This window comes from Rhinoderma darwinii, chromosome 1 (assembly GCF_050947455.1).
Source record: "Rhinoderma darwinii isolate aRhiDar2 chromosome 1, aRhiDar2.hap1, whole genome shotgun sequence".
In the NCBI taxonomy this organism is placed as follows: Eukaryota; Metazoa; Chordata; class Amphibia; order Anura; family Rhinodermatidae; genus Rhinoderma; species Rhinoderma darwinii.
In genome coordinates this window covers 83,622,108-83,635,921 of record NC_134687.1, presented here as the reverse complement: position 1 = coordinate 83,635,921, position 13,814 = coordinate 83,622,108, and the positions used below count along the sequence as shown (strand labels likewise).

The following is a 13,814-nucleotide window of genomic DNA, read 5'->3' as shown; positions in this document are numbered from 1 at the left end:
AATACAGTGATAACATGAGCGATTAGTATATCAACATAGAGGATGTCCGGAGGAATTCTTCAAGGTCTGGGGTCCCTGGTTAGATACTCCAGAGACTTTTGATGTAGAGGAACATTGACTTCTGTCTCATGGTGTATGTCCCTAACTTATTCGGTTATTGCTTTGCCTATTGAACACACTCATATATTTGTGATATTTTCACGGCATAGACAACAGGTTTTATTGTTGTTTAAGTGTTATTATTGACAAACTATAAAAAAGTTTTTGAACGTTGCAGATTACCCCTTCCCTATTTTTTTTCCTTTCTGTATCCCATGTGATGTAACATAATTTATTTTCTTGGTGCACTTATTTGCCCTTCATCCTGTCTGCAACATTTTAAATAAAACGAATTTTAAAAAAATATATTCTGTGCTGCATAGTGATTTTGTTTATTATATAACCTTATATCAGGGGTGGGGAACGTTCGTCCCGCGAGCCGTATAAGGCCCGCGGGATCATTCGGTCCGGACCGACCTCATCCTGACCTGACCTCATCCTAAGCGGCAGTCTACTGTGTAGGGGGCAGCCATGGGGGCGTTATACTGTGGGGGCATTCATGGGGTCTGTCAGGCAAGGCAGCTGGGCATAGGCGTGCGCAGGGGTTTGGTGGTGTTGGGGAGGAGGCCTAATCTGAATTCTTGCACCAGGGCCCATGAGCCTTTTGACTGTGCCAGGCTGAGGGGGCGTAGCTAGTCACCTGACCTCACGTCAGGTGACTGGACTAGTCCACTCCTGTTACAGCACACCCCGACCTCTTTCTGGCCGCCGTGTCATTCCCTCTTTGGCTCCGTTCGCGCGCTCTACTTACTCTAAGTGAGGTCAGGTGACTAAAAGGGGCTTTTTCATCAAAGACATTTATGATCTATCCACAGGATACGTCATAAATGTCCGATAGATGCGGGTCCCACCTCTATCAATTGGTATCGGATGTGTTAGAAAATATGTGGCAGATTGCGTGGATATGACATAACTGTCTAAGATGGGATTATCCCTTTTAATTAACCGACAAAAATAATAATAATAAATATATATATATTTGTTCTACATGCTAAACGTAACATAAAATAGGATCCTAGTCCGAAGGGCTGGCCATAAACATTAGATCTTATAGGTGCAGGCGTGCATCCTAAGGCCATGTTCACACTTTCTAGACTCTGTCAGGATTTATTGCGGCTGACGCGTCTAAATCCTGACAGAATCTGCTATCATCCCGGTTTACATTTTAAACGCCATTCACATGCTTAGGACAAAATCTGCACGGAATAACGAATGCGCTGTGAATATTAAAGTCCAGAGCATGTTCATTACTGCAGCGGATTCTGCACTGAATAACTACTGTTAGCGCTATTGTATATTGGGCTCATCTGCGTATGTATCTGCTAGCTAATCCGCAGCAGATAAAAGTTTCAGCTGCTGATTTTCACCACGAGTTATATATAAAAGCCATGGCGGATTTGGCTAAGGCAAATCTATACATTGTGAACATAGACAAATAGTCCTCCAAAATCTTAGGCCCTATTCACACGACAGGGTTTCCAGGCCGTGTGACGGCCATTCAAAAAACGGCCATCACACGGCCGCAGTAGGAACAAATGGGGCTATTCACACGACCAATTTTTTACCGGCCGGGTAATACACGGCTATCACTCGAATGTGTTCCGAGTGACGGCCGTGTCTTCCGTCGCTCCCTCTATCCTCCTCCTCCTTAGGGCTTATTCAGACAAACGTATAATACGTCCGTGCAACGCGCGTGTCGCACGGACCTGTTAGTCAATGGGGCCGTTCAGACTGTCAGTGATTTTCACGCAGCGGACATAAAACTGCGTAAAACTCACGACTTGTCCTATATTTGCCCGTTTTTCGCGCATCACGCACCCATTGAAGTCAATGGGTGCGTGAAAACCGTGCACGGCACACAGACGTGATGCGCGCTACAGTAGTCAAAACTATGAATGAAAACCACGTGCTTTTTTGTTTACAAACATAAAAATAGAGTCATAATGATGGCGGCTGCGCGAAAATGACGCAGCCGCGCATCATATGCTGCTGACACACGGAGATTTTATGGACCTTTTGCGTGCGCAAAACACCGCGCTTTTCGCGCGTGCAGTACGCACACGTTCGTGTGAATCCGGCCTTACAGTGCATAGTGCATGTGAGGAGGAGGGTATTTTTTTGCACCCTGTAGGAGCGGAATCCGCAATCCTTCGGCAACACTGTGGCCGGGGATTGGGGATTCCGCTCCAGGAGAAGTCCTTGACTCCACTGTCCACATATGGACATTGAAGTCAGGGACTTTTCCTGGAACGATGGCGCTATCCACAGAAAGGTTGGGGGGTGCCATCTATGGGGTGGTGCTGTGTGGCATTACCTACAGGGGGGCTGTGTGGCACCACCTACAGAGGGGGGCAGGAAACGGCATTATCTACAGAGGGGCTGTGTGGCACTACCCACGGGGGGGGGGCTGTGTGGCACTACCCACGGGGGGGGGGGGGGCTGTGTGGCACTACCCACGGGGGGGGCTGTGTGGCACTACCCACGGGGGGGGGCTGTGTGGCACTACCCACGGGGGGGGGGGCTGTGTGGCACTACCCACGGGGGGGGGGGCTGTGTGGCACTACCCACGGGGGGGAGGGGGGCTGTGTGGCACTACCCACGGGGGGGAGGGGGGCTGTGTGGCACTACCCACGGGGGGGAGGGGGGCTGTGTGGCACTACCCACGGGGGGGAGGGGGGCTGTGTGGCACTACCCACGGGGGGGAGGGGGGCTGTGTGGCACTACCCACGGGGAGGGGGGCTGTGTGGCACTACCCACGGGGAGGGGGGGCTGTGTGGCACTACCCACGGGGAGGGGGGCTGTGTGGCACTACCCACGGGGAGGGGGCTGTGTGGCACTACCCACGGGGAGGGGGGCTGTGTGGCACTACCCACGGGGAGGGGGGCTGTGTGGCACTACCCACGGGGAGGGGGGCTGTGTGGCACTACCCACGGGGAGGGGGGCTGTGTGGCACTACCCACGGGGAGGGGGGCTGTGTGGCACTACCCACGGGGAGGGGGGCTGTGTGGCACTACCCACGGGGAGGGGGGCTGTGTGGCACTACCCACGGGGAGGGGGGCTGTGTGGCACTACCCACGGGGAGGGGGGCTGTGTGGCACTACCCACGGGGAGGGGGGCTGTGTGGCACTACCCACGGGGAGGGGGGCTGTGTGGCACTACCCACGGGGAGGGGGGCTGTGTGGCACTACCCACGGGGAGGGGGGCTGTGTGGCACTACCCACGGGGAGGGGGGCTGTGTGGCACTACCCACGGGGAGGGGGGCTGTGTGGCACTACCCACGGGGAGGGGGGCTGTGTGGCACTACCCACGGGGGGGGGCTGTGTGGCACTACCCACGGGGGGGGGGGGCTGTGTGGCACTACCCAGGGGGGGGGGGCTGTGTGGCACTACCCACGGGGGGGGGCTGTGTGGCACTACCCACGGGGGGGGGGGCTGTGTGGCACTACCCACGGGGGGGGGGGGGGCTGTGTGGCACTACCCACGGGGGGGGGCTGTGTGGCACTACCCACGGGGGGGGGGCTGTGTGGCACTACCCACGGGGGGGCTGTGTGGCACTACCCACGGGGGGGGCTGTGTGGCACTACCCACGGGGGGGCTGTGTGGCACTACCCACGGGGGGGGCTGTGTGGCACTACCCACGGGGGGGGCTGTGTGGCACTACCCACGGGGGGGGGCTGTGTGGCACTACCCACGGGGGGGGGCTGTGTGGCACTACCCACGGGGGGGGGCTGCGTGGCACTACCCACGAGGGGGGGCTGCGTGGCACTACCCACGGGGGGGCTGTGTGGCACTACCCACGGGGGGGGGCTGTGTGGCACTACCCACGGGGGGGGGCTGTGTGGCACTACCCACGGGGGGGGGGCTGTGTGGCACTACCCACGGGGGGGGGCTGTGTGGCACTACCCACGGGGGGGGCTGTGTGGCACTACCCACGGGGGGGGGCTGTGTGGCACTACCCACGGGGGGGCTGTGTGGCACTACCCACGGGGGGGGGCTGTGTGTGGCAAAAAAATTTACAAATTAAATTCATCCGTTTTTAAAAACGGCCGATTTTATTGGCCAAAACTCTGACCCTGTCGTGTGAATAGAGCCTTACGCCTCATTCACACGACACTGTCCGAGGGTCGGCCGATAAAATGGGCCGTTTTGCATACGTTCCGGGCCGTGTTGCCGTTTTTAACGGCCGATTTTGACCCGTTTTGCATCCGTTTTTTCCCCTGTCCGTTTTAAAATCGGATGCATTTCATTTAAATTTGTTGCCACACAGCCCTCTGTAGATCATGCCACCCGGCCCCCTGTAGGCAATGCCACCCGGCCCCCTGTAGGCAATGCCACCCGGCCCCCTGTAGGCAATGCCACCCGGCCCCCTGTAGGCAATGCCACCCGGCCCCCTGTAGGCAATGCCACCCGGCCCCCTGTAGGCAATGCCACCCGGCCCCCTGTAGGCAATGCCACCCGGCCCCCTGTAGGCAATGCCACCCGGCCCCCTGTAGGCAATGCCACCCGGCCCCCTGTAGGCAATGTCACATAGCCTCCTGTAGGTAATGTCACATAGCCCCCTGTAGGTTGCACCCCATCCCCCCCCCCCCCCCCTTCCAAGAGAAGTCACTGACTTCTATGTCCATATATGGACAGTTTAGTCACTGACTTCTCCTGTAGCGGAATCCCCGGCCAAGGTGTCGGGGATTCCGCTTCAGAAGTGAGTGACGTCGCTGTGTCCATATATGGACAGTGTAGTTACTCACTTCTCCTGTAGCGGAATCCCCGGCCGGGGATTGGAGATTCCGACTTCTTCAGGGAGCGTAAAAAGACCCTCCTCCTCCTCACATGCACTCTGCACTGTGAGGAGGAGAGAGAGAGCGCGAGCGACGGAATACATGGCCATCACTCGGGACACATTCCGGTGATGGCCGTGTATTACCCGGCCCCATAGACTTCTATGGGAGCCGGGCAAATGGCTGAAAATAGGGCATGTCCCATTTTTTGACGGCCAGGTTTCCCGGCCCGTCAAAAAATCGGTCGTGTGAATAGCCCCATTAGGGGTCTATTGTTCCTAATGCAGCCGGGTGACGGCAGATTTATGAACGGCCGTCACCCGGCCAGGAAACCCTGTCGTGTGAATAAGGGCTTAGAGTAGGGAAAACGGATCATGGAGTTTGAATTTATTCCCATTTGAGATAAGCAACTCCTATGGTACATTGCAGTCGCTCTTCTCCATTTTCCTATTTAAATTAACATGTAAGCTCATCCAATCTGGGTTGGAAAATACAGATGTCAGTAAAAAACGAGTGAATGTGAATGGGCAGTCAGCGTTCATCTACGTGAACATCCGCCATGCTTCTGTCAACAATAAGCTCACATCAGAACACGGGAATGGGGATAGGAAAGGTTCTGCCACATTACTGTGTATAAACTGGTAGCAGTTACAGCTAAAAAAGAAAAAAAAAAAAAGTCCTGGAATTTGGTGGCTACAGTAAAATAAATGCTTCAATATAATGTCCTTTACAATACTGGAGACAAAAACCTTTTATTAGGCTATGTTCACACGGAGTATTTTACCGAGTTTTTTGACGCGGAAACCGCGTCGCAAAACTCGGCAAAAACGGCCAGAAAACGCCTCCCATTGATTTCAATGGGAGGCGTCGGTGTCTTTTTCCCGCGAGCAGTAAACTGCCTCGCGGGAAAAAGAAGCGACATGCCCTATCTTCGGGCGTTTACGCCTCTGACCTCCCATTGACTTCAATGGGAGGCAGAGAAAGCTTATTTCAGTGTTTTATGCCCGCGGCGCTCAATGGCTGCGGGCAAAAAACGGCGCGAAAATCGCCGTGCAGGGAGAGGAAAATCTGCCTCAAAGTTCCAAACTGAATTTTGAGGCAGATATTCCTCCTGCAAAATACTCAGTGTGAACATAGCCTAAGTGTCACTCCAATAACATCTACAGACTACAAGTAGCCTTTTCACAACATCTGATCAAGCATGATACAAATTATTATTTTATTTTTTTTAAAACACCTTCTGTGCGATATGGAACCTGAATACGCCTGTGTGCATGAAACCTTACACACAGGTCAATTATTACATCTAATAGGAACATTTTACACACAGGTGAAATACAGAAACTTCTTCCAGTATTATTTTCCGTTGTCACCGGCCCCGCCTCCCCAGTGTAGACCTATGAAATGTTTACAGTCTCCACAGCAACAATAGCTGTTATTAGGAGAAGCTCCATACAGCCGCACAATATGAATGATACAATGTATAGTACTGAAGCCGCGACCCTGCCGACAACATATGAGCAGAATGTGTAGAATATATACAGTAGACCACCGTGGCGGCCCGCACTCACCAGAGGGCAGCCGCTCCTGCAGTAACATGGACGAGCTCTACAGGAATGCACGTTATACAGAGATGTGAGGCGGTACCTCAGACACGGGGGCAGGACTGCAAGGAGCCGCGCCATACACAGGAGAGGCCGCGCTAAACACACACAAAACCCGCCTCAAACTGGCGGCAAACTCAGGAGAACGGAGTACAGTGCAAACAGCGGCACCTGCCGTAATGCGCACACATCATGTGGCCAGTTGTTATGACGATCAATGACAACCCCAGGCGCTATAGGAAATGACAGAGGTAATGCAATGGCCACGGCACAAGCCGTTCCTCAGTGCAACCCATGTAAACAAAGGGCCATCTACAGCCATACCATCACTACATCGTGTACTGCACACACCGAGCATGCGCACTGCAATGAACTGCATCCGAAATCGTTATTTTCCGGTGACAACAAACCGATCCACAGCGCTGCACACACTCGGCCATCTGACATCTGTGAGTGGGATACAGACTACAACCTACCAAGGATTCAGCCAGCCTGCACCAGCAGCTCTAATGGTCACAGTTTGGTGATTAGTAAAAGCACTTCATCTCCAAATGTAGAACTATGTATGGGGAAGGAGTCTGGAATGAGGCGTGCAGCACTTATTGCCACGGGAGTACAGAAATAAGACTATAGTAACCAGAGGCGTAGCTAGGAGTTTAGCACAGGGGGAACGAAACACATCTGATTGGGTCCCCCACATAGTATAATGGCCCCCGCACAGAATAATGCCCTCACAGCTGCCCCCCATAGGATAACGCCCATATAGCGGCCCCCGCACAGCATAATGCCCTTACAGTTGCCCCCCATAGGATAACGCCCATATAGCGGCCCCCGCACAGCATAATGCCCTTACAGTTGCCCCCCATAGGATAACGCCCATATAGCGGCCCCCGCACAGCATAATGCCCTCACAGCTGCCCCCCATAGGATAACGCCCATATAGCGGCCCCCGCACAGCATAATGCCCTCACAGCTGCCCCCTCATAGCATAACACCCATATAGCGGCCCCCGCACAGCATAATGCCCTCACAGCTGCCCCCATAGGATAACGCCCATATAGCGGCCTCCACACAGTATAATGCTCCCACAGCTGCCCCAACACAGTATAATAACCCATTAGTGCCCCCCACACAGTATATTTACCCCTTCGTGCCCCCCACACAGTATATTTACCCCTATAGCTGCCCCATATACCGGATAATATCCCCATAGCTGCCCCCATACAGTATGACCCCATATAGTATAATGCCCCCATAGCTGCAGCATACAATATAATGCCCCCATAGCTGCAGCATACAATATAATGCCCCCATAGCTGCAGCATACAATATAATGCCCCCATAGCTGCAGCATACAGTATAATGCCCCATAGAGCATATTTCCCCAATGCGTCCCCCATACCCACTATAATGCCCCCTTAGCTGCCACCAGACAGTATAATGCCTAATAAAAAAATAAAATAAATATTTACCTAACCCCGTTCCCACGACGAGTGGAAGAGATCCCTCTACTCCACCGCTTTGTGCAGCGTGTGGCTCTGCGCAGACAGGCGCGATGACGTCACATCACGCCTGTTTACGTCAAGCCGCTCACAGCTGGCATTACATAGTGAATGCTGGAGCAAGAAAACATCAGCTCCCTGCTCCAGCTATGTATACAACCATATCTGCGTCCTAAGGATGCAGATACAGTTGAAATTGGAACATGCCATCGCTGGGAGACTACTTTATGCTGTGGAATGGTTGTGTATGTGCTGCAGATTTTCCCCATCAAGTTCAATAAAAGAAGTAAAAACCAGCAAAAAATGACAAATGTTTGTTGTTTGAAATGACAGTTTACAGCGTAATCTCGCGAGATTACGCTTGCTGTGCTGTACTGTCGGGATTGTATTAGCGAAGTGGTCAGGATTCTGAATACACATCACGTCCTGGCTGGAGGTAATGTATATTCATTGTCAGGACACAGAAGTAATGTTAGTGTTTGTGTATGTGGCTGCACATAGCGATATAGCTATATCGCTATCTGCAGTGTAAATGAATGGAGAGAAGTGTATGACGCTGATGGGTCACTGATCGGTCAGCGTCATACACTCCTCTGTACAACGCCCACTTGGCCAAAAAGTAAAACACGCCCAGTTGTTCATTAAGAAACTCATTAGCATAAAGCTAAATGATTGTTTTTCTAAATAAAAAACACTTTTGTAATCTACATTACAGCGCCGATCACATCACGTACAATATAGGGCCACTTATAATGTGGTGACAGAGCCTCTTTAAGGTAAAAGTAGATGTTAAGTGTACTTTTACCTTAAGAGAAGTTAAATATATATACAGTAAAAACTAAACCCCAAAAAACCATGGAGGAATCTCAGTTTTCTCCAATTCACCCATTATATGGTACTTTAACCCCTTCCCGCCAAATCACGTACAGTTATGTGATTAAAACTGGTGGCTTAACGCCTTTTCACGTAACTACGTGAAACAGATGGAGTTGGCTCAGGAGCTGAGCCAGCGACATCTGTATGTTACAGCTGTCACCCTGAGGTATCGGCCAGGACCGGAGCTAGCATCCGATCCGGCAGATTAACCCCTCAGATGCTGCGTTCAATAGAGATCGCAGCATCTGAGGAGTTTATAGCCACCGGCACCCCAGCAACGTGATCGCTGGGTTGCCGGTGGCTGCAAAGGCGATCCGAGGGCTAATACTTACCCTCCCGGTCCGCCAGTAACGGAATCCTCCTATGCCCCGTCGTCGGCGGGGCCCAGGAGGCTTCCGGTACCAAAAAGTCATATGTACCAACAAATGATGCCAATAAAAACTACAGCTCGTCCCGCAAAAAATAAGCCCTCTCACCGCTCAATGCACGGAAAAATAAAAGAGTTACAGCTCTCAGAATGTGGTAAAACAAAACGATTATTTTTTTAACAAAAAGTTTTTTGTTTTTTTAAAGTAGTAAAATATAAAAAAAATCTATATAAATTTGATATCACCGTAATCATATTGAGCCACAGAATAAAGTTCTTGTTTTTACCGCACGGTGAAAGATGTAAAAACGGAACCCAAAAAATAATTGAGTAATCGCAGTTTTTCCCAATTTCAGCCCGCAAATATTTTTTTTTTAGTTTCCGAGTACATTATATGGTACTTCAAATGCTACCAATAGAAAGTACAACTCCTCCTGCAAACTATAAGCCCTCACACCACTCTATTGACGGAAAAATAAAGACGTTATGGCTCTTGGAATGCGGGAGGTGAGAAATGAAAAATCAAAAAATTGCTCGGACCTTAAGGGGTTAGGTTATATTCACATACAGTAGATTTTTTTTTTCCTGGAAGCCACTAACAATTTAAAGCTCCTGACCTCTTTAGTGTCTGTGTTCTGCTTTCCCTCTTCTGTATGGCTCATTCAGCTTTTACAGCAAATGTAAAACCGTGCCAGACCTGTGGCCGCCTAAACAGAAATCTGCAAATATATAAAGTTCAGCGACTTCAGAGTTTTTTTGTTTTTTTTAGTTAAACAGTTAGTGTATAAATGATTAAACATTGTTCTAATTTTTTTACGAGTCAGGAAATATTATAAATTAGATTCTAATTTATAATATTTCCCAGTGCTGGTCACTAGATGGAGCAATTCCCAAAATTGTAGCATTGGCATGTGGTAAAGCAACCACATTGCTTTATGCTGCAAAATTTGAGAAGACACACTCGCTCTAGTGAGCTCACAGAATCCCCCCTCCCTTATCCTGGCTAGTGCCATGAGAAAGGAGGGGAATGAACGTTCAAACCTCCTACACGGTGTCACCATTTTTTGAGCTAACACACAGTGTAGTAGGTTTACATACAGTAGTAATCACACACTAAAACACGTACATACACAGAAATAACTTACCTGCTCCTGCCGCCGCCGCTCCCTCCGCTCCAAGTGCTTGCATTAGAACACAAGTCCGGAAGCCGCGACCGGAAGTAGTAATCTTACTGTCCAGCCGCGGCTTCCGTCCACAAGAAAATGGCGCCGGACGTCGCTCAGCCGAAGACCTTCCATTTGGACTGTGTGGGATCGGCGCATGTGCCGTTCCCACACAGACGGCGTAAAGCATAGTGGATGGAACGGGCCCCGTTCGCATTCACTATGGGGCTGTATGTGCCGTATTCCATGTCTGTATGTGTCGTTAATCGACACATACAGAGATGAAAAAAAAAATGGCAGCCCACATGGACAAGAAAAAGTTCAAAAATAAAAAAAAGTAAAACACAAACACACAAATAAATAAAACATTTTTTAATAAAACACTAAAAGCAAATTGATCTAAAAAAAAATGTTTTCGCCACACCCTTCCTTTAATCCGCCTCTGGCTTCTCCTGTACTTTACATACATGAATGAAAACCACAAATGTATTTGCATGCGCACATCAGAGGCCATCATTGGTGAGGGGGGCAGGAGAAGGTTGGATGCGCTCTTCTCATGAATACATCAGACTTATGGTTATTTTGTTTTACCACCTATTAATAAAACAGCACTATTTTTTGGGGTATCATAGCACATTCAATGTCCTCCTCAGTGCTATCGAATAGTGAGGAGGAACAGTGAGTTACGGACACCCGTTCTTTCGATCGATCGGGGGTCCCAGCTGTGGGGCCCCCAGAAATCAGACAATTATCACCATTAATAATTGTCCATTCTGAAAATGCCCCTGTAATAATCCCTTCCTGAACTGTGCATCATGTCCGGTATGGGTGGAGTATACTAAACATAATAATTGGTATTGCTGCATCCATAGAAGTCCAAACTATTACAATATAACATTATTTAACCCGCATTGTAAGTGATATAAAAAAAAATTGAAATAACAACAGGATTGCTATTTTTGGTCACCTTAGCCCTTCAAAAATTAAACAAAAAGTGATCATAAAGTCGTATGTACCCAAAAATGGTAGCAATAAAATGCACAACTCCCACAAGAAGTGGCTCTCAGAAAATGGCGAGAAAAAAAACAAATAACTTTTTTTGTTCTAGTTTATTTTGGTACCATTTACAGTTCCATATAATGTGCTGGGAAAATGAAAAAAAAATTATGTGCGGGCTGAAGTTTGAAAAAACTGCGATTCCTCAATTGTTTTTTTGGGTTTAGTTTTTACGGCTTTCACCGTACGGCAAAAACGACGACAACTTATCTTTATTTATATAGGTTTTTTTGTTATATATATTTTACTGCTTTTATTGATAATAAACTTTTTGTTAAAAAAAAAAAATGAGAGCCATAACTTTTTTTATCTTTTCCCCGATTGAGCGATGCGAGGGCTCATTTTTTGTGGAACGAGCTGTAGATTTTATCTGTACCATTTTTTGGTACATAGAACTTTTTGATCACTTTTTATTAAATTCTTTGAAGAGCTAAGTTGACCCATAAAACAGTGATTATGGCGTTTAATATTTTTTTACGGCGTTCTCTGTGTGCGTTAAATAACGCTATATTGTAATAGTTCACACTTTTACAGACGCAGAGATACCAATTTTGTTTACTTTTTTTATTTTTTACATTACTTTAGGGGCACAAAGGGAAAAGTTTTTTTTTTAACTTATATATATATTTTTTTTCCCCACTACTAAAAACTTTTTACCACTATTTTTACACACTTTATTAGCCTCCCTAGTGGACTAGAACCAGCGATCGTTAGATCGCTGGTACAATATACTGTAACACTAATGTATTGCAGTATATCATCCTTTTTACAGGCTGCTATAGGCAGGGCTTAACAGGGGAAGAGTGAAGGAAGCCCTGGGGGCCTTCATTAGGCCCCTGGGCTGCCATAACAACCGTCGTCACCCACCGGTCTCACTGCGGGGTGGGCGATGAGCTGTTGGAGCGCGCCTCCCCCCTCTTTTCCAAAGGCTCAAATGCTGCGGTCGTGATTGACCGCAGCATTTGAGGGGTTAAACAGTCAGGAACAGCGCAGTCGCTGCTCCCGGCTGTTAGTCCCAGCAGTCCGCTGTAAAATACAGCCGTCACCCGCAACATATGGAGCACACCCAGCGTGCTCCAAACATCACCCCCCGCACCCGGACGCAATAGAACGTCCGGGTGTGCGAAGTGGTTAAACGGTGCAATCAAAAAAAGAGAACTCACCCCATAACAAGCCCCATCCCCGCTGCTCTACATAAAAATTAAAAAGTTAAGGCTTTCAGAAGGCAGGAAGGAAAAAAACAAATTAAAAAAAATTAAAAAATGGCTGTGGCGACAAGGGGTTAAATATTTTTATGACCGATCTGCTTAAAGTGGTGCCCAAAAAGGTATTATCACAGGACAACCATGGGGGCAAGAATAAGGTCTTGGGCTGCCATATTAAAAAGAGGAACCCTGTTACGTAAATGAGGTGAGGTACCAAAGAGAGCCCCGTCACTATGTTTACACTCCTCAGACGCCACAATCGGCATTGATCACAATATCTAAAGACAGAGAATAGAGGCTTCTGGATTGCTGGCTGTTGCAGGAGTATGGCCGTCAATCACAGCTGCCCTTGTGTGGGGATTTTTGCCATCTGTTGTGCCTTTGTGATCACTAGGACGTTGCGTGGATATATACACAGTTCAGCAATAACATTAGAGAGACATTCCAGTGTTCTTTTTAATGTGACCCCCGTTGGTAAAATACACCCGGTTAAAGGTCGGGTAGGTCATCCTCTTACTGGGTGCTTTGTTGCAGAAATATCCTGGCTTCAATTATGTCATGTGACCGCACTGTGATCGGCCGATTCCTACAGAATCTGCTGTGTGGACCAGAAGTCCCTTTCACTATGTATTCCTGAGAGCTCCCATAGAAATGCATCGTGAAAGAGACTTCTGGACTTTTCATAGAAGCGCATTGTGAAAGAGACTTCTGGTCCACACAGCAGACGCTGTAGGAATCGGCCGGTCACGTGACATAATTGCGGCCAGGATATTTGTGCAAATAGAACCCGGTAAGAGGATGACCTGCCCTACCTTTTACTGGGTGTACGTTACAAACATGGGCTACTATAAAAAAAAACACTGGAGTGTCTCTTTAAAAACCACCTGCCTAAAGCCTTATTCACACGAATGTGTTTAACGTCCGGGATACGCGCGTCGCACGGACCTATATTAGTGAATGGGGCCGTTCAGACAGTCCGTGATTTTCACGCAGCTTATGTCCGCTGCGTAAAACTCAAGACATGTCCTATACTTAGCCATTTTTCGCGCATCACGCACCCATTGAAATCGCACACGGCACACGGAAGCACTTCGCTAGTGTTACAACAATGATTGGAGGGGGGGGGGACGTTTTTTTTTTGGGGTGGGTATTTTATTATTTAATTTTT

General features: G+C 48.8%; 2 protein-coding genes across 7 annotated transcripts in view; one reads left to right on the top strand and one right to left on the bottom strand.

Annotated features, from left to right (window-relative positions):
• The window catches only part of PCM1 (pericentriolar material 1), a 186,187-nt gene that overhangs the window by 167,395 nt on the left and 4,978 nt on the right, over positions 1-13,814 (bottom strand). For 3 of the 6 annotated variants that reach the window (XM_075860140.1, XM_075860145.1, XM_075860142.1), the window contains exon 2: positions 9,840-9,941. The exons of 2 other annotated variants lie outside the window; for them this stretch is intronic. The gene's annotated coding sequence lies outside the window, so the exon portion shown is untranslated. Of the gene's footprint in view, positions 1-6,444; positions 6,769-9,839; positions 9,942-13,814 lie in introns of those variants that run through there. One more of the 6 variants, XM_075860144.1, reaches the window with a different exon arrangement.
• FGL1 (fibrinogen like 1) overlaps positions 6,461-13,814 on the top strand; it is a 79,980-nt gene continuing 72,626 nt past the window's right edge. Inside the window, exon 1 of the mRNA XM_075860146.1 lies at positions 6,461-7,000. Within this exon, the coding sequence (XP_075716261.1) occupies positions 6,720-7,000 (281 nt within the window). The 5' untranslated portion in view covers positions 6,461-6,719. The remainder of the gene's footprint in view (positions 7,001-13,814) is intronic.